This window comes from Colias croceus, chromosome 12 (genome assembly GCF_905220415.1).
Source record: "Colias croceus chromosome 12, ilColCroc2.1".
NCBI lineage: Eukaryota > Metazoa > Arthropoda > Insecta > Lepidoptera > Pieridae > Colias > Colias croceus.
In genome coordinates, this window is record NC_059548.1 from 8,692,757 (window position 1) to 8,717,900 (window position 25,144).

Sequence of the window (25,144 nt, forward strand, 5' to 3'; positions counted from 1 at the left end):
CCGAACATAATTATAGTACTTAATTAAAACAAATCTCATATGACACCTGCCTTTCGCTGTGTTGATCGCTGTCCCAGCTGCTTTCTTCGTATTGTCTACTGTTGTCGCAATTGTATCTAAGAAAATCGAACAAAAACAAAATAAATAAAGGCTACAAAATATAAGAAAATAACTGCAAAATAACTGTGTAGGTAAGCTGTACTAAAATTGGCTACACACTATCAACTTATGTGAAAAAAAATACAAGTGCAATATCAATTTAACTAACTACGTAATGTTTTAAGAACAATACCTCACTGTTATATCCACATCCGTCAAATTTCCTCCTTCTTAAACAATAGTTCTACTTAAATAATCATCATACCTTTTTGCTACATCATCATTTAAACCTTCCTTATAATTCCGTGGTTATCTAGGATCAGAATTTTCAGGTCTTTTCTATACTGATTTTATTTCTTCACTTAGCACGTTTACTGTTTTCATTCCTGATCTTTCTTATCTAGACTTACCTTTAGTTGTATCGACGACTTTCTTGCCGTCAGCGATGGCTTTAGCAGCAGCATCTTGGGCTTCACCAGCAGCGAGGGACACTTTAGACAATTCCTTGTCTAGAGCATCAATGGCAGAGTGCTTAGCGTCTGCGGCTGTTGAAAACGAAAATTTAAAACATTAAAATATTTTGATATCTATCCTACTAATATTATAAAGCTGAAGTGTTTGTTTGTTTGTTTGAACGCGCTAATCTCGGGAACTACTAGTCCGATTTGAAAAATTATTTCAGTGTTAGATAGCCCATTTATCGAGGAAGGCTTATAGGCTATATAATATCGTCACGGCCAAGACCACCGGGAGTAGAGCAATGCGGGTGAAACCGCGGGGAACAGCTAGTAGTGTTATAACCATGAGTTTCCTTTTTAAATAATAATTTTTTGAAATAAATTATAAAAATCTTTAGTTAATTTATGTAGCCTGTTAAACTACCAAAATTCTGATGATTTCAACAACGAAACGAACACCAAAAAAATATACGCACATACATAGTTGTACCTTTAATAATATGTATAGGTTTTGAGAAAAATACTATGTATTATCTATAATATAAAAATGAATCCCAAAATGTGGGTAAGCGCATAACTTTAGAACAGCTGAACCGATTTCTTTAATTCTTTTTTTATTATATTCCTTGAAGTACGAGGATGGTTCTTATGTAGAGAAAACGTAAATATATACCACGGGCGAAACCGGGGCGGACCGCTAGTAATTTATAATTACAAGGAATGTAGAAATAGATAGGTTCAACGTATTTATGTGAAGGCCATTTATTTATAATCCATCTGCTTAGTAAGATTATAGCTGTCGAATAAACATGGTGTAAACAAACATTACAACACATAAATTGTACCAAACCACTTACAATTTTTTTTTGTGTTGGTTATAATTTCGTGAGATTTGATAATACAAACAAATAAACATCGGTCATCGTAATATGACATTCCCTTTGACTGTGACCTAAAACTACCCATACAAAAAATAAACACATTTTTTTTCTCCCCTACCACCAAACTATTTTTTTCCACTCGCTTCTATCAATCTAATGTGCATTTGCATTAGACTACCTAAACGCATTAAACCATTACATAATAATTACAATGACATTATCAGTCGTTATCAATAGATCATTGCCCTATTTCGTTAATCACATTAGTAAAAGGAACCAAAGTGCGATGACACAACGGTGTCACTGTTTTTTTCCATTATTCCTGGACTTTGACCGCCAAGAGGGCGTAGAATACTCATATTTATTTAAACTGTCTCCGGTATTTTTATGTTGATCTATATTATTTTATAATAGACTTTTAAAAGGTCATTATAAAATTTGAGTCTATGGAATGTTCGTTTAGGCGTAATTTTACGAAGCCGTATTTTATTCAGTTGAATTCTGATTTTAGTTTAATTTCCTTACTATTAGTTATAGCTTTTTCCATAGCTTACAATAATTGATGTTTTTTTTAGAAATGCTTGATGAAGTTTATGAAAACTTTCAGGGCATGCTGTCATGCTGACATACGAAGCGTAATACATATCTATACTAATAATTATAAAACTGAAGAGTTTGTTTGTTTGAACGCGCTAATCTCAGGAACTAACTATTGGTCCGATTTGAAAAATTATTTCGGTGTTAGATAGCCCATATATCGAGGAAGGCTATATATCATCACGCTAAGACCAACAGGAGCGGAGTAATGCGGGTGAAACCGCGGGGAACAGCTAGTATCAAATATCTATATTCTATTCATGTGTACACTTACCAGATCCAGCCGCCTCATTAGCGGTCTTCTCAGCTCCCGCGACGAGTTCAGCAGCCTTCTTGACCTGATCCTCAACCACATGTGCTGCTTCTGCCGCCTTCTCCTGGGCGATCTGTTCAGCGTCCTTCTTCTTTCTGTCGAAGAGAGATGACGCCTTCTCGCCCATGCTCCGGAACGCTCCTAGAAATTTTTTGGATGTAAATTTTGTTGAATGTTTAGGGTGTGAAATTGGATTGTGACGTCATTAGTTTTGTTTTTACGTGTCGGTACACGTAACAGATGCTATATCTAAATGTAACTGTAGGTATTTAATTTATTCTGAACTACATCCTGTTTTAAAAGTATAACTTTGATAGATCATTGAACTACCTATCTAGGGTTTATGGAAGAAGACAACAATCAGTTCAGAAGGATTATTTAAAGCGTTAAACTTAGTAGGTATATAATATACCTACGTAGGAATATTTTAAAAACTTTCTCATTTGTTATATTAACATAAAACAATCTAATTTCATTTTATTGTTATCTTGACGTGAATGTTTAGAAAGTAGGTAAATGCGTAGATTTCTGAACAATGTAGGTAGCTTAATTTCGGTAAACGGTATACTAATCTAATCTCATATCATAAAGAGATTTATTTTTTCGGATGTATGTTTGTAAACAAAATAAAATACTGGACCGGTTTCAAATAACTTCACCAGCAGAGAGCACTACATTTTTTCTGAGTCACATAATACCTATGATAAAATACGCTTTTTCCTCTGCAGCCGGTAAGATAAAATTAATAAGTGCCGACAAATTTTAAATATTCCCCTTATGCTAAGTAAATACACATAATATGTATTGTATTTATATTTTATTCGCCAGAGTCAACTCTCAAGCCGTGAGAAACTCTGTGCAAAACTCATAAATATTAGCATAATAAAGTACCTACTATTAATTTATAAAAGTTAAACATGTTTTTTACGGTGGAGGTCTATAAAAATAACGACTTTAAGATTAATACAAATAAGTGACAATTTTCTTAAATGTAAATGGTCTCATTATCAAAAGCCGACTTTTTTTTTAATTAAATAAAGTTTAATTAACTTACATATTTAAATAGTAATAAAAATTAATTTTCTGAGTAAAGCTCGCTAATGGAAAAAAATGTTAACCTTTCACTTCACTTATTGAATTATTTTTTTAACAATAATTTTTTCGTATTTAGGAACTCACATCTTCACTCTTGTTACTGAATAATATGTTTTCATCTTAAAAAAAAAAATGATTTCAATACCATATTTCAAAAGTGATTTGATTGTTTAACCTTTTCAAGTCTAAACCGCTGAAGAAATCAATAAAAATCTTCATGGAGAGTTAAAAGTTTTAAGTGTTCTGGCATTTTTCCAAAACATCATCATTAAAGAAATGAAATAAAGATTAATATCCTGCGAAAAGACACGTAGCAGGAAGTGCGAATGCAATTAGTTTTAGGAGAAAATTATTAATTATTGCTAATAGTACTATAAATATGCTTTGTAATTCCATATGCCTTGACAGGTATAGGATATAGCTGGACATAATGAATGTCCTGACCTGAATTGCACCCATGTTCATGAAATAAAATATAGGTAGGTATGAATATTATTATAATGCAGTTTCCAGAAGTACCGCAAGCATATTGATCTCCCAGAGATGCGCAATACCTTCTCTTTCTGGGTCACATCAGGCGCACTGCGAAAGGCAGTGCTTATATAAGGTAGCCTGCAGGTCTGGGTATCGACCACTTCGTGTCAAGGTGACCTGACCGTTGGAATGTCAGTGCCGAACCTTTAGTATTCTTTTGGCTGGACAGTGCATTTTGTGAAGTAAAGAAAATTAAATGTCCAATTTCTTTAAATCTTGTTAATACATATTATAACTGCTACTAAACTATAATTGATTTAAAATTAAATTGTAGGGATCCCTATCATGTTTTACAACACTTTTATTTGATCGATTGTCTTGAAACTTTTTCTTTAAGTGCATGTTGCCACTGGCTAGCCTTCTGTACCCATAACGAGACATTTGTTTCTAGTCTCCAACTTGCATTAAACCCACGACATGCGTTTACATACAGAGACAGTCCAGGGTAAGAATAATGTCTTAAAATAGTAAATAACATTGTAAACACTCCTAAAACGAGGTTCATTACCAATTCACTGGCGACCTTCTGGCGACGTGTGGTCTAGATAACAAAGTAAATGCTTCCATACTGCAAAATGGTAATGCAGTTCAGAGAAATGAACATTATTTAAATACATCGTTTGGACAGGAGCCAATCGTGTCATAGAATTATAGCGTTTAAAAGTGGAACAGCGTCATAACTGTTATTTTTCAAATGATGCTTTATTGTTGTATAAATTAACAGCAGTCCATACTGAATGATATGTATTGAATACTGCATACTTGAAACATCTTGAAACACTTGAACGGATAACGAATCTCAAAACTTAATATTTAGTCATTAAGAAAACTTAATTTAGAAGCACTTTTATTTTCTTTTAATCCTATAATTCTGTGCCTCCAGTGAATAAGGGAGTAAGACGAGTTATTCCCTTTGGTTTTTATTGCACCATTGGATTCAGCTCGTCAAAATACACAACATATCAAAACGACATATCTCTAGCTGCATCCTAACCCATTTTTTCGAATGACCCAAACGGTATAAGTAGGGTGTGATTAACGGTATAAGTTACCTTATCCATCATTTTAGGCAATCGCAAAGGAACTATTCGTCTCGAGTCAAAATAACCCACGAACACAAGGACGTACGTGTAGTTATACTTTTTGAATAAAGACATAACTCATTTTGTTCCATCCGTGCTAACACTATTTTAGTATATATAAACGCATTTGTGTCATTTTTCTAACATGAGCATAAAGGAACAACTCTTGTGTCTTAGTGTCATTGGTTCAAGTGACTAAATGAGACAGTTTCGCATTAATGCCGTGTTGCTATTGGTCTATTTGAATACTGCACGGAAACAACAGACACTATTTCTTTTTGCTTTATAATATTTTTCAATCGTTTTTTCAATAAATATGCAACAATAAATCTTTATATTTAAAAAAAAAGGTTGATTGATCAGTCAACTTGGGATACTAATAATATTTCTATGGAAATTAACTATTTTTTCCAATAGATAAAAATACAGTTTTAATTAACACATTAAGTGCATTTAATGATATTATACTCTTTGTTTATATAAATACAGAACGATAATTGAATTTTCTAAAAAAGCCAACAAAAATGTTAAACTTATATTTTCTTCTTATAATTAGGTAAGTTTTATAAAAAATAACTACTTAGTTTTTTTTAATTTAATCTAACCAATAATACTATAATTATAGACGCATAGAAAAAAAAATTATAACCAGTCTTGACAATTATGAATATTGTGTTCTCTCTCATATAGCGTTTTAGCCACTTTAATTTGCCTTTTTTATAGGAAAAAATCCGCAATATCGATACTATTTTGGTCCTGACTCCTGCATAATCGTTAAAATATTATGGATACTCTGGTACCACATATTTTGAAAAAATTGGGATATTGTCACGTAGAGTCTCATCAAGTCGTATTTGCATCCAAGGCACCTTCAAATCTGTGCTTAATTTTTTCATAAAATCTCTGCGGCTCATTGTTTTTTCTTTATTTATCTATATTATTTTGATATTATAAGATATAGAAATTGTTAAAATTTCATATCATGCCGTAAAATATCGCCACAGGGCACAGACTACCTATAACTTTCCCTGTAAGGTAACTGAACATACAGGAATATGGTTTTCGAGCTTCTCTTATCTCTTTATAGTGCTTGTATCCTCAATGTATAACTGTCGTGGTCATATCGTAGATTTGATCATTTCATGATATGAGTGGCCATTTCACGAAATGGTCGCATCACAAAATATTTTTTTAAACAATCGTAAAAGTTACGAAAAGCCCAATTATACGTCAAATGACGTACAACATCCTCTTTACTACAAAATGGCGGAATTTACCGGGAAGAGCCAACTATGTACTGCTAGGTCTCGACGGCTAATGAGTTGTTTCTGGATTTCGAAGTGATTCGATGGTAAATATAGAAAAGACAAAGATATTTCGCCGCGGTGTACATCAAATTTACGTAGATTGGACTTCTAAGGTTAAATGCATAAACACCTAGGTAAATGTTGTTTTGTTTTTATTATATCTAATAACGATAAAAAATCCGTTGATTTCATTCGTTTTTCAAGCTACATGCATGGTTGTTCCACTAAAAGGCCTCAATTGAGTCATAAAGTACACAAATTTCAAGCATGATAAGTCGCATTATTTCTATAAAACCAAAACTGGCAATAATATAAGTCGTGTTATGCGACTATGAACATAGTGCATTAGGGCATAAGTCGTTATATTGCAAAGAGCAAAAAAAAATTATGTGAATACATTGAGTTATTCCATGAAGTACTCGTTCATAAGGCCACAACTACAAAAAAACACGAAAAAAGTATATTTATGGGGTTGTTACAATATCTGTTTATATGTTAAACTAAAGTCTAACATCATATCTTACCCATACAAGCTTAAAAATTTGAAGTTACAAAGATTTAGTGTTGATATATAGTTTTTTGTCTCTCCTGAAAAGTGCTGTTTTTGAGTTATTCCCTTATTCACTGGAGGCACAGAATTATACGCAGGTAAAATAATTTGAGTCTCAAAAAGCAGCTTCTATTAGAGGGGCGGAAAAAAACAAGAAAGTTCCCGTTGCCAATATAATGTATAAAATTTTGCGAATCGGTGCCAACAAAGGTTATTTTGCAAACAGTTTTTGCATAAAAATTTTCCATTGTTATTACCAGAGTTAGTAGATATAAGTAGTATATGGTAAGCCCATATTAAATTTTAATGACTTTACTCCCATATTTTCAAACTTTAAATACCTATATCAATGCTTTCTATTTATTTTATATACCAGCTCTTTATGTATAAAATGTGCTTAGTATATAACATTGCAAATATATTTAGTAACAAATTACCCTTCAAGGTTTTAAACCATAGTAAATGAAAAGACAAACAAACATATTATATAATGCTAATATGTAACTCACCAAGGTTTTTGTCTATCGGACAGCATGGAAACATAGTAAACATTAGACATTTTACGATAAATTTTTATGATAGAAAGGTTCCATGCTAAAAGACTACTGAATTACTCATGCGTCCAGCTTTACCTCTGTAACTATATGGTTCATCAAATAAAATAGCATATTAACATTATTAAATACCATGATTACTACAACGTGCTATTACAGCAGGTAACTATTAAATGTTCTAGAATTCTATGAATGGCCATTAATTACTAAAAGTATGACTAATGTTTGCAAAATGATTGTACTTACTTTATCCACTATTTACTCAGGTTCATACAAATTCAATCATCATCCATAAAAATGTATGTACTTGTAAGTACTTACTTTATTCTACCCATTTACTGTTTACTCAGGTTCATACAAAGTACAAACTCAATTATCATTCATAAAGATGTATGTACATTCAAATAAGATCAAATATAACAAATCCTACGTAAATTGACTCAAAATTAAGCTCTCAATCCGCTATATTTGATTCAATAAACAGACCAAAACATACTATAGTTTCAAACCTGTTTTATCTCGGCTAGCGAAACAAGACTAAATATTTACTTCACTAACGTGCAATCGATAAAAATAATTATTATTTAAATACATTTCTAACTATTGTGAGTCATGATCATGAGACATGCAAACTAGCAATACAATTAAAATTTATTATTTACTATGTATGTTTCATTGTTATTTTTTGAACTAGGTAGGTATGTGTCACCAAAATGTGACCTATCACCCTTTAAATTATGCCGTCACTGCTCGAGCATATAATACCTAGCTATACTTATCTACAAGGATACTAACTATACTACTTACTTCTTTTCAACAGTACAATAACAAACAAAAAATATTACAAGTGTCGTAAACAATCGTAAACTTTACGTTTTAAACGTACTTAAGTACTCAAATTTCAGTATTTACATTTTACATCTTAACTGACTTGCGACCTTCTCCGATCAACCTTTACCATCATCAGGTTTCTATATCGTATATATTACACGAGCGTGATTTATTACGGAATCCATACCTGATTCATTCATCATATTGCCTACCTCTACATTCTTAGCGATATACTCTGATATAAGAACAAACGGGAGACGTTGCGTTGTTATCTCATGGTCATTTAACTATTAATCATTTTCTTTTGACTTCCTATCCATTACAGTCTTATAAACTTTCCTAGCCGTCAAATATTTTAAAGTCTTGCCAACTTGTGCAATTTCTAATAAATAGAACAAGTTTAATACAGTCTATGCCGCATTTCCTCTCTCACTGTAACTACAAGATTGTCGTAGGCGGCGACCGGTGTCACGTTAGTACAATGATCTAGATTGTTCGAAAATAGACCATAACTAAATGTACTGCTGAACTTTTCTTTGAAGCTATGTCTACAAGGTGATGGAAAAGTTCAGCAGCAGAAAGAAATAGAATATAAAATTAAGGCAAAAAAAAAAAGAAATGTATCATTGCAAATGTTCGATACTATGTTACAATGTAGTGGCTCGAAACACGAAAGAATATCCGAAAGTCCAAACAATTATCAATCTTCCCGATACTATACGTCTAATCATATATCTATCTTCGAATTAAAAAGTTATCAATTCAGATAACGCTCATCGCTACCGTAAAATTTGGCACTGTTGCCATAGAAAACCCGGATATGTCATCTCGCACGACTCATCTATGAATTGTTTTACATTATTTTTTTCGAAATAATTGAATTAAAACAAAGTCAGAAGTTCTTTAGGCAGCCCTTTACCTTGCCTTTACCCTTCCCTTACTAAAATAACAACCAGTTATTCAGAAAACATTTTACAAAGATAGACAGCAGATAAGAAATGCAATGGAAAAATAAGGTATCCCAGATAAGTTTATGTTACTTCAAGGTATAAATAAGATAATCCTGACCGCATTCGTACACCGTGACCAATCACGACGGAAACTACCAATCTACACAGGAAATTTTACAATGCACAAGTGTATGAGCAAACACTTAAGTCAAATAGAAAACCGGATACAAATGGAGAAAGATCAGGGTGCAGGAGCGATAGTTTATGTGCTCTCTGAAGTGGGGGACATATTACTTTGATACCTAACTGAGTCCGTGGTGGTTTACACTTTACCATGATAAGCAAGCAGTCTTACAAGCAGTATTACAATTTGGAAAGAAGATATTATATGTAGCTATAATACAGAATATAGGTCGTCTCACGTCTGGCACCATAGCTTTTCCTTTCTGGAATTAATGCTGGTTTAAGACTTCACGGTAAGCCCACGAGTATTAAGTATAATATGACACGATTACTTCTTTTTCTAACCTGTAAAATGTACTGCCACTGCCAATCATAGAATGCTAGCACGACAAAACAAAAGACCATAGCCATTAACACAATAACTTTACGAGCACACTGGTCTAATAACCATTTACCGCCGCCCGCCTGTCTAGGTTTTATATAATCGAGATTCAATATTGATCGGGTCACACTTTTATGACCTGAATGCTAACATTGTGGCGTTTTGTAAGCTTTTGTTTTAGTTGCGTATTGAGTCTAACAATTTGCCTTACCTACCAAAACTGCACAACTATATATTTTTGAATATCAATGTACATATTATTATTTATGCCTATTAGGTATATTGATTTGTAAACTGGTATACTAAGAGTGAGAAGGTGTAAACATGTAAAATTATGTAAGTATAGGAACTTCACACCTACTGAAGATTGGATAGATAAATTCATAATTCATACTTCATTGAATTTATCCCGCAAGATTCTGTTTTTCCGTTACCATTTTTGTACGCAACTAAAAATAATGCTATAATTTTGTCTACAGCAAAAAGTTAATGATCACTAGAGATCATAGTCATAGTTTTTTTTTATCTTCCTACAACTAAATTAGTTGCGATTAAAATGGAGTTCCGTATGCGGCCCTCAAATCACGGTGCTAGATTAAAACGGTGACGTCACCTATGACGTCATCATTCAATTAACTGCGGAATCTCGCCTCCGTATCACGACTAACAAAGGAAAAACAGTGATTGTCCTTTGTAATGCGTTGTTTAGATAATACGAAGTTGGACTAAAAGGATATTTTGGTACTTAGGTCTTAGATAAACAATGCAGGTATCCTGATTATGGTAAGTACCTATCTAATTATTGTGGACTGAGGAACTCCAGAATTATGTAATATGTTGTTATTCTTTAAAAGCCTTGTTATTGTAAAAGTAATCTTATGTACTTACATTTGTTATTTACATTGCTGTGTAATTAAATGGGAGTATCACAACACGGTTGCATTATTATCAATCGGTTATTTTTCTTATAACATTAAACTGTACCTATTGCTTCGATAGCATACGCTCTTTTTCATACAAACAAACAGCACATTTGCATCACTTAACTGTATATTAGACATTAGTATTTAGTGCCGATAAATATTGAAGACGGTATTGTCATACGGATTATTTCAATAGGAATACCAGTTTAATGGTATACTTGCACTGCATACCAATAGATTGATATGATGAACTGTAAACAAAGACTTAAAGAAAACCTTTGCAATCAGTAACTAAAAATTTTGGTAATTATTTCAATTCTGCAACTTCGAAGATTTTTATGAGACTTAAAATAAAAAGATTTCTGTGTTACCTTACGCAATTTTACACACAATTTTTTTTCACCGCCTCCTTGGTACCTACAGTGGTTAGCGTAGAACCGAGGGGTCTTGGGTTCGATTCCCGGTGGAGACGAAGAAAAAAAAATGTCTCGGTCTAGCAGGACACAGAAGGCTGATCACCTACTTGTCCCTAAAGAAAAATTTATCAGTGAAACAGATGTAAGTGCTTATGCATAAATCATTAATGCATATGCCCCTTACTGCACTTGGGGACATGGGACTTCACTTTACGCAATTTTAGACTAATGTACTTTTGATAGCAGAAAAAATATGACCTCTATGAACGTGCAGAAAGGAATAATTTTAAATCTTTCCGATAACCCAGAACCTAAAGATAAAAAAAAACATTAAAAGCAATTAGACCGTACCTAGTTGCTAGGAAGTTAGAATACATCAATTTCAAACACCTACGTATAAAAATAACCTGCACGTATACATTGCGTGTTAGCCATTAAAGCAATACAAAGTGCATTAGCTACCGCCTGAGGTCACAAGTCCACGATAATATCAACAAAACAATGATTCTATTGAATACCTCCATGTTACATTTGAATTTTGAACTCATTTGATAGAAAAAGATAGATAGTTTTTTTTTTATTCTTTGTTACACTGTGGTTAATCTGACTGACAGTTTTTGATAAATTTATAGTTTATGGCTTTGTATGTTATGAGCTAAGGTTATGACCACAGTTATGACCTTGGTTATGACTATGAGCTACAGTATCTACCTATTTACAGTTTGATAACTTAAAATTCATTTTAGGAGTGGTATGTTTAGGAAACTAAAAAGTATTAAAAATCCTATAGGTATCTAGTTATCTATGTGGCAATGGAATCGACTTTAATTTTAATAATACCTACATAATCATTGATTATGTAATCATATGTGTATCAGTAACAGTAACACACGTTATTTTAGGCGAATCGGTTACGGCTACGAGCTTTTTCTATTCGTTCATTTATACTTATAGGATAACCGTCCTTCATCCACTTTAAGGAAAACAACATTCTTGTTATAAATAGTCCGTAACCCCAGCATACCTCAGTCCTCAACACACACGTTTGTAATATTACCGTATACAAAGTCTATTCCATGTCTCAATTTCCCCTCTCACTTTTTTATGCGCATGATGCATGCAAAAGAAAAAGAGGGAAAATTTGCGTTCAGCTCAGCTCCCACCGGTTGACCTTGGTGATGTCACCACGTCGCGTCGCGGGAACGCTCCGATTGTAACATTGTAACTTCAAATTACTAGGTATGTGATTAGTTTGCAGTAAACAATCGAGAAGATTGCAACAAAAGTAAAGAGAATATATGGTAAAAATTAAAAAATACGTCGCCGTTATTGGGCGTTGCGGGTGCTACGGGGAGGATGATGCAGAAAAGATTGACTATGAACATAATACCTAATTATTATAAATAGGTATACCTACTTGTTACATTGACTTAGTTACGAGTTTTTAATTATTACCTGTTTTGAAAATAATAATGCATGTGCTTACGCCTACACAATATATTAAATTTATAGGAAACATAGGTAGGTACACGGTAGGTACATATACTTTTATATCTTTAACATGAGAAAAAATAAATGCTAGGTAGGTACTGTACGGGGTTGTAGGGCCCGTACAGAGTAAATAAAAGAATTAAGTACAATAATTGCATTAATTATTGCCTTAACTCTATAATATGGTTAATGGTTATGGACGTGAGAACGCGCGATTGCTGTGGTGACCGAAAGCGATTAGCGAACTAATGAAATGTATTAAAATGCCGCGTGTCCGCGTAAAATGCTGACAGCGCGCAATGAAGCTATCACGAAGTACATTTCAAATTTAATATTAAATTTGTAGTGAGCAGTAGCACATTAATGCAATAATATAGGTAGGTACATTAATCATTGTGGTTCGATGTAAACCAGAATGTCAACAAATATTGATACATTTAGGTACCTACATTTTACAAGCGCGGCGTGCGTAGGTACGATATTAATACGAAATGGTTTTGTTTACAAAATTCGATTGCTCATTCCTCGTCCACATGATTCTAAACGATTAATTATCACATTTTCGCATAGAGTTAATAACCATAATAAAACCTTACGGAATTGTATGTGTTAAGTAGATGTATTAATTCGATGTGAATCATGGCTTCCCTCGAGACCTTGACAAATTCGATTCCTGATTATGAGTATCGAAGGTTAACAATGTTCTCTTACATCGATGATAGATAAATAAAATACTATTTAGAATAGGTAGGGAGTAGGGACAGTACCTCGGTACATGATCAAGAATCAAATGGCCGTAACAAACCGTAAAAACATATATTTTAGTTCATGATCGGCCTATTTTACACGAGTAATATCCAATTAATTAATTATTTTAATTAGTTTTCGGAAAAATCTCATGATTTTAACACACCATTGGTGGATATATTTTTTTTTTTTTGTGTAAGAAAATATTTGTGAATTGACACTGTCGAACTAGGTATTTGTACACAAACTAAAATATACCAACGTGACTAGGGCATGAATATCGGAATCTCGGAATCTCGCAATATCGGAATCTCGGAATGAAAATTGCGATATTACAATTCCGATACTGAATGATCCAATATCGTTATATCGGAATTAAGATTTTGCACGCCTCATAAGCGAAGCGTTGAGGTGGGTACTACTGTCACTTCGCGCAAAACATCTGATTTTTCAATCTTAAAATGTCTTTATGTATCATACATTGCACTTGTAAGATAATACATACACACACATATTAAGAAAAAACACTATTTTTAACATTCATGATATTTTTGATGTCATTTTTGTTATTTAAACTAGTTAAAAAACAGTTTAAAAAAGTTTTGTCTTGGACGTCCGTGTGTCTGTATGTGCGGAGGATTTTCTTGTTAACACGATAGCGACCGAAATACTTTACTAATCGAGTCTTTTTTTTTCTCTTACGCTTGAGTATGCTCAGGAATAGAACCCTTTCATTTTTCAGGGTCTGATTCGATGTGGTTTAATTGTTATTAAATAAACAAAAAAAAAAAGGATGAGATTATGAGGCGTGCACTTTTGGATTTTCCAAATTTATTTTTTTATTCAGTGCTAAATTACTAAATTGTGACGCCGTTGTGGACTTGTTAACAAATATAAAAATAACCAAACCCGCTCTATCACTGTCCCGCAAACTGAGAGTGAGTGTCGTACGGCTGTTTTATCTTCCGATGAAGATGATCGTCCCCTATCAAGTCTCGCTACAACAAGTGAGCTAACCCTGCAACGACAATTGGAAAAGTGCAAAGAGAAGAAAAAGGCAATGCCTTCAAACGACGAATTTCATCTTTTAGGATTTGTAGTGACTGAAAAAGCTATATACGACAACAGAGGTGAAAGAGGTGTTTATTTGACACAGGCGTACACGTACCTTTCATCAGTCTTGCCTACGAGTGTCGAAAGTGAGCGTGTTTTTTTCATCTGCTAGATATTTTTGTAATAAAATCCGAAGTTCGTTATCCGACAAAATGCTTGATGCTTTACTATTTTTGAGAACTTATTTCCAAGAGAAGTAAATCTTGCGTTAAAAAAATAATCTTATTTCTACTCATTGTTTATAATTGTTGATTTAATGATTTTGAATGCAAATTTAAAATTATTTAAGTTTTGTTATGTTACCTAATGTTAATTCTAAGTTTATTAAATAGCAACTAGCATTCCTGCCGGACTCCACGTCCATATAATTGTTGATTTTTCGTGTTATATTTTATGTTTGTAAAATTTTATTAAGTTCATCCGATAGTGACTAGTGTTAGTTAAATTTATATTTTAGCAGTAAAACAACTACTAGTCGTGTGAAAATCAAAGAGTTATATATGTATATAATTTTTTATATTTTTAAAATTGTATTGCTTAAAACATGTTTATTTTGAGTCAGTTAAATAAAAGTTGTTTAGCAGTAAAATAAGCAAATAAAAGATTATGATTATAATACGTTTTTAATTAATAAAATCCACCTTTTTATCATATATGTCCAATTCCGATATCAATATCGGAATTCCGATATTGAGCTCAAATATCGGAAATCAATATCGGAATTCAAAACTGTTCCGATATTACATGCCCTAAACGTGACTTTGCTGCGCAGTTTCTCTGAATAACTACCTAGGTACCTATTTCCCAAACATTTTGCGTTTCATTTAAGTTTGGATTGCAAAGGACTATGTAGGTAGTAGGTAGGTACCTGGTTTCACTGAATCAAGGCACCGAAAACACATGTGTGCGCATGCTGGGTGGCTCAGTGGTGGACGTGACCTTCGCGAGCACCTCTCTTGCCTGTCGTGTCCAAGGTTGGCGAGTCCTGTCGGAGGTCGAGACCTTATCTGATCATAAATATATCAGATTCGAGGTTCTCCCTACGACAGGCACTACGAGGAATACAAACCTCGATACCTACTCGACTATCGAGACCAATCCGAGGTGGTCCCTTAAGAGCCTGGATGGACACCTACTAGAGCTAGCATCCTTAATCAGGGCGTGGTGTCCGAAACCCGATACCATAAATGTAGATGCCGAAACGGAATGGTTTGCCGAGACAATGACGCAAATCTCGGATGCCGCGATGTCAAGACTGAGAAAATTTCTCCCACGAAACAAAGTCTACTGGTGGTCGATGGAACATGCGCGGCTCCGATCTGCTTGTGTGACCGCCAGACGCCGATATACGAAATATAGGCGAAGGAGGAGACGCGTTGACTATTCTACTGCTGAGGAGGCCGAACGATACAGCAATTATCAGAACGCCAAAAAGGCTCTCAGAGATGCCATCGCGGTTGCGAAGGAAATAGCCTGGGCTGAACTGCTAGACACGCTGAACCTGGATCCCTGGGGACGCCCCTACAGGCTAGTAATGAATAAGCTGCGCCCTTGGGCACCACCGCTAACAGCTACATTAGAGCCATCGCTGCTTCAAAGGGTAGTGACCACCCTATTCCCAGGTTGTAGTCTTAATGCCACCGATCTTGCGAGCCGAGTTGGAAGCATCGAACAGGAAGAGTTGAACTGCGATGAACCTTTTTCGGACGTGTCCCTAGCCGAACTGAAGGCTGCAGTAGACCGTCTGAAAAGGAAGACTACCACACCGGGCCCAGATGGAGTGCACGGTAAAGTGTTGTCCCTCGCCCTGTCGTATGGACTGGACCAGCGTTTCTGTAATTTATTAACAGAATGCCTTAAGAGCGGGAGGTTTCCGGAGCGTTGGAAGACGGGGCGCCTAGTTCTGCTAAAAAAGAGTGGCAAACCGGCAGACTCACCATCAGCATATAGGCCAATTGTCCTCCTCGACGAAGCGGGTAAGCTCTTTGAGCGCATTATCTCGAGCCGCATTCAGACTCACCTGACAGGAATAGGACCAGACCTTCAGGACGCGCAATTCGGATTTAGGCGGGGACGCTCCACAGTGGATGCCATAGCTCGCCTTCGTGACATCTGTGAAGGATGCGTCTCCCAAGGTGGGGTTGCACTGGCAGTATCCTTAGATATTTCCAATGCATTTAATACCCTGCCTTGGGACAAAATATTAGACGGCCTCGCCCGACACCAGCTACCGTTTTATCTCCGCCGTATCGTCCACTCATATCTCTACGGACGCAAAATTGCCTTCCCAAGGCAAAATGGTTGGGGTAGCCATAGCGTTGCACGCGGTGTTCCACAGGGCTCCGTACTGGGGCCTCTTCTGTGGAACATCGGGTACAACCACGTGCTACGAGGAGGGCTGCCGCAAGGAGTTAGCGCCATCTGCTACGCTGATGACACCCTAGTGGTTTCCACGGGCCGGGATTTCAGGGAGGCGCGACTTCGAGCTACGGCAGGAGTGGCACAAGTGGTTGGCCGAATCAAAAGCCTCGGGCTAAAAGTAGCCCTCGATAAATCTGAGGCTATATGCTTCCACGGCCACCGGAGAGCTCCACCACCCGGAGAAGAGATCGTGGTGAGCGGGGTGCCCATCCGAATCGGGCCCAGACTGAATTATCTCGGTTTGGTGCTCGATCCGCGATGGACATTCCAGGGCCACTTTTCGGCACTGGCCACCAAACTCAGCACCACGGCAGCGGCTCTTTGCCGCATTATGCCAAATATTGGAGGGCCGAGCTGGGGGTGTCGCCGACTGTTCGCTGGTGTGGTAAGATCACAAGCGCTGTATGGGTGTCCGATATGGGCGGACAAACTGTTGACGCGTAACACAATCGTGCTAAGGCGGTCCCAACGAGTGGTAGCCATAAGAGTTGCTAGGGCGTATCGCACCGTCTCCTATGATGCGGTTTGTGTCATTGCCGGAACTGCTCCTTGGCATCTTGAAGCCGCTGCCCTGGCACAAGTTTATTGGCGCAGAACTGAGGCAAGAGAGAGGGACGAGAACCTGCCCTCTGAAATGCTCCAAGGATGGAAACAGGAAGCTCGCGACGCGGTGTTTCGCCGATGGCGTCGAGAATTGGACTCGTCCTGCGTGGGGGCCTGGACTTTGAACGCAATCAGCCCGATGCTCAAGGAATGGGTGGATAGGCGGTGGGGGTCGGTCAGTTACCGGCTTGTGCAGGTTCTGTCAGGGCACGGTTGCTTTGGCAGTTACCTGCACAGAAGCGGTCGTGAACCGGCTCCCGCCTGCCATCATTGTAGCAGCCCTCAAGACACGGCTTTGCACACGCTTGCGGAATGCCCAGCATGGACAGACGAGCGTAGGTCTCTCGAGAGCCTGCTAGGGACAGACACACAGCTGACCCTGCGGGCTCTTGTAGAGACTATGGTCACTGGCGACACCGACCGTGCATGGAAGACCGTCGTCACTTTCTGTGCGACGGTTATGAAAAGAAAGGAGGACGCCGAAAGGGCCCGAGAGAACGACCCAGCGGCGGATCCTCTGCGTCGGCGCAGACCCGGCAGGCGTAGGCGTCTTTATGACCAGCGCCAGCCGTAAACTACCTTAGTGAAAAAGCGCGGGGGGAGGTTTCCGTAGATACGCGCATACTATAGTTATGCTCGCGGCAAGGAAACCAGAGCCCCCCGCGGCGTAAGGTGGCTAGGTCCGAAAATGAAACGACGATATTATTTAATATCGTCGCTCATTGCCACTTCCGGACCTCGAAGGGCCGCCAAGAAGCGGCAGTCGCCACAGACGGCGGGGGTACAAGGCCTGGCTGTTAACCCCCGCCGTTCAAAACGATAGACGGCAACCGTTGGGTTTTAGTGGGTATGGCTTCGTGCGAGTCCCACATACCCCCTTGGACAGTAAAACTGGCGAGGGGGATGCGTAAAGGCATTTCCCAACGTTAAAAAAAAAAAAAAAAAAAAAAAAAAAAAAAGGTAGGTACCTACTTAGCCGTATATATATTAATCATACGTTTATAAATATAAGGAACCTTCCTAATCTGAGAAGCAAATATTTTTCGGCTTGTGTTCTATATACCTATCTATCTATAATATAAAAATGAATCCCAAAATGTGTTGGTAAGCGCATAGGTAACTTTAGAACAGCTGAACCAATTTCTTTAATTCTTTTTTTATTATATTCCTTGAAATACCTACGAGGATGGTTCTTATGTAGAGAAAACGTGAATATGTACCACGGGCGAAGCTGGGGCGGACCGCTAGTATAAAGATAAAAACAACATCGTGTGGAATTTAGCTTTCTAGATAAGAGATTTTATAAACAACTTTATATGGATATACCTAGTCACCTAGATGGGCTAGGTGGGGATATGCCTAATTTATTTTAATGTTACCGCTGACCGGATTAGAGCACTTTTTTGTTGCGTACTAGAACTAGAATTTTATTTTTATATTAAAATATAGTACCTATTTGATCGCCTAAAATGTCAGTATCGTGGAGCAATGAAGAAACTTTCAGGTTTATTGATTTATATCAATCTGAGACCTGTACGTCCATCGCAAGTGGCTTGCCAGTCAGCAATGAGACATGGGCCATTGTGTGAACAGCAATTGATCGTGGCCTCCAGTTGTGCATTGCCTGCAATGGATCAGCATGGACCATTGTGTACTGGGGCTTTTAGCCTTTACCGCGGCAGTCCCCGGACAGGCACGGTCCCAGCCTGACATTTTGGGGGGGGACACGCAGCTGGAAAGGTATGGAATCCCCCCCCAACCGTACTCGCCAAATATCGTATTCACGTGAAGAAGAAGTGATAAGTAAAAACTTGAGAAAATCGTACTCGATAAAATAGAAAAAAAATTCTTATACTGTACAATATATTATAAAAAAACCGGCCAAGTGCGAGTAGGAAGCCGTTAGCTGCAAATTTTCGCAAATTTCAACATTTGCAAGGGATTAAAAACAGGTTTAAACAGAACTTTAGATGTGCGAGTGACTCCGATTTGCACCAGTTTTTTATATATTGTACAGTATAAGAATTTTTTTCTATTTTATCGAGTACGATTTTGGGGGGGTCATGTCCCCCGTGACCACCCCCCTGGGACCGCGCCTGTCCCCGGACCCCGAGTGCCACACGTCTTTTTTATTATTACCGATACTATTATAGGTATCTAGGTAGATATAATACATCACTGCAATGACTCATGATCGAAGGCCGAAGCTGATCATTTATTTACAGAAATACAGACACTCCAAAACAAACGTTAAATCATTAGCTCAATGAGAGTTACGAGATATATTTTAGTTTTACAGTCTTTTACGGTAGGTAAAGCGCTCGTTTTTGCAGAGAAAGGTTAGGTAGGTACCTACCTATTTGAAATATTATTGTCTATGCACAAGCACAATGCACATTGTTGAATAATCGAATGTCCTAAACGTATGTACCTATTTATGTTATTATTTTCTGGATCTCAACAGGTTGGTACCTACCGCTGACGCAAATTTAAAACAACATCTGACGACCCGGCTATTTTATTCTCATTACAAAGTCATAAAATATTAGGTACTTTTCCTATCATAGCTTGGTAAATCATCGAGTAGAGAGTAGAAACCTGTGGTAGACTATTAGTTGTATACGTAGTATATTATTATTAGTCTGTGCTATTAGAGACCAATTGATTACTACTTTGTGTCTTGTGAATGGGAGGTCACGCATAGGTAGGTGTGGTCTTAAAAATCTAAATAAAAAATATGCCTCATTCATTTTACACGAATAAAACTGTACATCACACTAATATTTTCTTACAAATGATTTTATTACTATTTTTACATACATATTAATATTTACAGTAATTTCATGCTTGAAAATAAATTTAAAAAAGAAATTATTTCTAACTACCTATAGGTACCTACCTACATTAATTAAAAACTAGCATGCCTACATGAATCGCTAGCTAACTATAAATTAATATAAGAAACTACCTGTAGGTAATAATTATTTTTATAACATAAAAAATGTGTAAAAACATGCACAAATATAATAGGTAGGTACTTCTCTAATAAATTATTAAAACTCACCTGCGATTCCGCTAAACATTTTTTCAAATTTGTTGAGACTTAAAACCCTGTTAAAAAATCACAACACTATTAATCGATAACATTCACTATTTTACAATAAACTCAATATATAAGTGCGCTTGTACGCAGTTCAACCGATTTACCGAAATAAAATCGACGCGTAACCTTCAAGAAAGTAGTAATAGGCAAAGAATCCGAGTCGTAGGTATTCGTTTACTAACTGAATGACACATTCACAAGAGAGGCGAATCGAACACATACAACTTGTACCAACTACCAAGATGATCAATTCCAGTTAGTTAATTTTATCTCTGACGTCATTGCATAATAAGCAAGCGTTCAATGGTTAAATTGACAATTCGTAATATCTCCTTTTAAACTATAATTAAAACTATTTCAAACGGATGGAAGTATAAAGAAATGAAAAAGCTATTGAAATAATTTTTTATTTATCTTTAATGAATATTTTTTTTATTTAGCAATGGTGAGTTCACGCATTTTAAAATACTAACGAAGATGGCAACACGAGTTATTTTTTTCGCACGTTTGACATTGACACATTGTACGCCTACCTATTTTGAAATTGCCACAAAAGGAGACCCACGGCGAAGTTACGAACTAAATTTGACAGGTCTGCCATATTGTACAAAAATTACCAGTTGCCTCCCTTGAACAAACTTGAACAAGTATGGGAACTGATGAAACGAAGGATTGCATTGAAATACCAAAATAAAAATATGTTTAGACAATTCATACCTAACTCTTACAACCATCTTGAGTTTGGGTGTAAAATAACTGATAAAAAATCTGTTCCGTGGTACGTTAATGTTTTAATTGTTCTCTATCTTTTCGATACTATTGTAAAAAGAAAAATAAATAACATATACATACTCTGAACAGAAACAATGAATGTATTTTCTATTATACTTTTCATACCTATCTATTTTCCCCAATTCTGTGGGATTAGGCTTTAATACTGGCAGCATTATTTTAGGCGCCAACAGCGCCGCGCTTATGGTTTTTTTTCGTAGCACACTACAATGACAATGACATTTAAAATGACAACCGTTGCCTAGCAACATATTTTGTAAACAAGCAAAATTAAAAAAATGGATAAATCGATATTGCTAGGCATGCAGAGCCGAGAATTCGAAGATATCTTGGAATAATCATAGTGATGTCGAAAGAAAATAATAACTTACGATTGTTAGGTTCGCCTGTTAATCTTTCTTATAGAAACAAGAAGAGAGAAGACAAAAGAAACAACAGAGGTCGACCGCGATCAGCGTTGCAAAATTCTTCTGTTCCGGTAATATTCCATTTTTAAAATATTGTTTCTTTTTATAAATTGAAAATTAATGTTCACGGACTACATCTACATTGAAATAATCCTCGGAAATAATTATAATGTTTTGATAAAAATCTAGTTTTTTTAGCAAAAATCAACAAGCTAGCTAGACTGATTGTTTATGTTCATAGTATTAATAAAAATATGTACATATATACAATTTGAAATTTCCAATTTTCTTTTTCCATGTGTTTGTACACTTTATAGTTATTAGTTACCTGAGCTATTGTGCAGGGACTTTGTCTGTGTGCTAATTAATTTTATAGTCGCATAACACATGTATGTGTAAGCAAATAGATAGTTTATACTTTGTTTCATAAATATACAAGAGAACTAGTTCTATAGAAAATTTAATGACTATTTTATTTATTCCATAATTTTTTCCTGCAGGACAATCAAGAGAGATATAAAAGACCATTTTCCGCTGACACTAAGGACAGAGCACCCTCTACGAGATCTTTTTTCAAAGTATTTAGTGCTGAACTTTTGCAATCATATAACAGTAAGTTTAGACACTTGGCATAATATATTATATTTGAAAGACATATAAAATTGATTTAGTTTCTTGTTAAAAATTATGTAAATTGCAAAATATTGCTACAATTACTCTCTTTTCACTTTTATTTCCATTCCTTAATTCTCAGACTTATTTTTTTAGTGTGTTTTTATTATCATGAAGATGTATAAAAATGGTCTTATGTTTTTCCTATTTACATTTCAGATTCTCCGTTAACAGTAAAAGTTCTACCACCAACAGAAGAGTTACTCGGCAGTTCAAAGAATTTTGAAAACCAAATTACCAAAAAAGACAAAGATATTTGCAGCAACGCTTCAGATTACGGTTCTGAAGACACTTTCATAAGCTTAGGAACTAAGATAAAAGCCAAAGCGCAATTGGGTCCAAAGAATAGGAATATTAATTCTAAAAATGCTCTAAAGTATAGGAACAATACAAAGAAAAATCGTAAACCAGTAGATATGAGTGCAAATTCTAAGGATTCTCCAAGGGATAATTATGGCATGGAAGTCACTATTACAGAGAGACCAAGGTCAACGTCCCCCACAAGATATAAAGATATGTTTGAACTAAGATCTATGTCACCAACCTTTAAAAATAAACCATATGAATCTTACTTTCTTCCACTGGACAAGAGACCTACTGAGAGCAACTTAGATCTTGATCCTGCTTTAAAAAGTTGTTCTGTAAATGATGTTGATACTTTTTCTCGCCGACTCTTGCAAACAAGGCAGCAACTGTCGTTAGTTGAAGAAGAATCAACACAAGATTTGGATAGTAATATTTCTCAACATATGCTAAGCTTGCCTCCAGATGATGTAAGACAGGAGACTAATAAGTCTAAGGAAAATGATGTAGATAGAAACTTCACTACTAACTACTTAGAACATTCTAGTACTCATAAAAATGAAGAAACTCGTGATTATATTAATGGATCTCACACATACAGGACAATTTTTAATGAATTTCATACAAATATTATTGACAAAGCCAAAATGTCAAGCACAATGATCCCAACAGATGCATCCTCAAAAGATTCTGGTTATCAAGATAGCGGAGCAAAAGATGACAAACCATACAATGCACAGACTTACTCCCTACCATCTACATCATTTAATGGTAACTCCAATGCAAATGTACATGAACAACCAAAGAGTTTAGAAAGTACATCTTCTAAAGAGTCAAACTATAAAGACTTTTCAAATGACAAGAATAAAATAGAGCCTTTAAATCATAGCAGATTGCTGTATAAGGATTTTTTTCTTAAGAAAGAAGGTCATGTAGCTCTACCACCGCAAAATACACCAAAGAAAGATGATGATACACCTGAATCGAGTGAACCAACAAGCTCCAAGATTGATGAGGAAAACACGAATTTGGAGTATCCATCATACCTTTTGAACAGTTCAACAAAAGCATATACTTCAAAAGTCATTGAAGATTACAAAAAAGAAATAGCGGCTATTAATACTTTACATGAACTGACTCTAAAAGATATAAAGACAGATGCCGTTTCACCTACTCCGCTTAACATCAACGAAATGTTTGAACAATACTCCACTAACTTGTCAGATAATAGGAGAGATGAAGGTGGTAATTCCAGTTCTAATACTTACGACGATTCACAATCAAAAGACAAAAACTCATTTGATCAGAAACAAAAAGATATATCAAAAGTAACAACAAAAGAACTGATTCAAAATTATTTCAAAGTCAAAGGAGATTACAAGCCGGAAAACATGCCAAAGAATATCAAAAAGTTTGATAAGAAATTAAACAACATGCTGTCGAAAAATGAAGAAAATTCTGGTTACAAAAGATTCTGGAATAACAAAAACGCAAATAAAAATACTGACAAAAATTCTTCTATCGCAAAAAATGCTGGTCAAAGAAATGTATTCACGATGAAAACTCCGCTAAGTGCAAGGACTGATAATATTCAAACTGATAAAGATATAGAATCTTGGATGTCAATGTCGGCTCCTTCGCCAAGAATACTCGAAATAGATACCGAAGTAACTACAGAACAACTTCCTAGAGCCAAAAGTCCTGTAAAGAGTGAAATTACTCCAGTGAGTCAAGTTCAGACAAATAATAATACAGATGTTCCAAAACCAAAGGATCTGAGCTCAAATTCTACTGTAATGGACATTTATTCCATGTTAAAAGAGATTGAGAGTTACGGAGACAATCCGGTCACGTCATTTGCAGAATCTCAAGTGCAACAAACACAAGTAAAAGAGGAAGAAAGATCTCACACACCGAAAGATAACTTTATGTAAGTCGTTAATGGTCAAAATGTAACTCAAACATTTATTTTTTCAAATGGACTTCTGAGTTTCTACAGAAAAGAGCCTTCGTAAAGGAGTAACTTCCTTTAAAATCTGTACATTTTTAGAATTTCTATAATATGTTTTTATATTTTCGTTTTAGTATAATGACGTATTTATTTGTAGTGTTTGTTTTTAGGGAGATATTCGAATTCCTGGAAAAAGTTGAGCAGAGCGCTAGTGAAGCTCTTTCAGTTGTTACCAGTTCAGTGCCTCAAAGCGTTCCAAAGTAAGTACTGCACTTATGCTTGAGTGATTTATAAATAATTTTCATAAAAAAATAATAAATATAGCTATGCTTTAAAAATCACACCCATTAATCCCTTTTCCTGATCAGTTTTTTTTACCATCTCAA

The 25,144-nt window shown here is 35.7% G+C and overlaps 2 protein-coding genes across 44 annotated transcripts in view; one reads left to right on the forward strand and one right to left on the reverse strand.

Moving 5' to 3' along the window:
- Window positions 1-20,887, reverse strand: part of LOC123696513 (perilipin-4-like) — a 32,990-nt gene extending 12,103 nt beyond the window's left edge. For 22 of the 43 annotated variants that reach the window (XM_045642722.1, XM_045642740.1, XM_045642727.1 and 19 more), the window contains exons 1-5: window positions 20,738-20,887; window positions 20,595-20,641; window positions 2,310-2,489; window positions 510-644; window positions 51-116 (exon numbers count right to left, since the gene is read on the reverse strand). In XM_045642722.1, coding sequence (XP_045498678.1) covers window positions 51-116; window positions 510-644; window positions 2,310-2,489; window positions 20,595-20,641; window positions 20,738-20,853 — 544 coding nt within the window. In that variant the 5' untranslated portion in view covers window positions 20,854-20,887. Of the gene's footprint in view, window positions 1-50; window positions 117-509; window positions 645-2,309; window positions 2,490-20,594; window positions 20,661-20,737 lie in introns of all 43 variants that reach the window. The other 21 variants (XM_045642749.1, XM_045642738.1, XM_045642761.1 and 18 more) reach the window with 2 other exon arrangements.
- A 784-nt stretch (window positions 20,888-21,671) lies between these two features.
- Window positions 21,672-25,144, forward strand: part of LOC123696508 (centrosomal protein of 131 kDa) — a 42,176-nt gene continuing 38,703 nt past the window's right edge. The window contains exons 1-4 of the mRNA XM_045642711.1: window positions 21,672-21,903; window positions 22,333-22,444; window positions 22,664-24,737; window positions 24,929-25,018. Coding sequence (XP_045498667.1) covers window positions 21,772-21,903; window positions 22,333-22,444; window positions 22,664-24,737; window positions 24,929-25,018 — 2,408 coding nt within the window. The 5' untranslated portion in view covers window positions 21,672-21,771. The remainder of the gene's footprint in view (window positions 21,904-22,332; window positions 22,445-22,663; window positions 24,738-24,928; window positions 25,019-25,144) is intronic.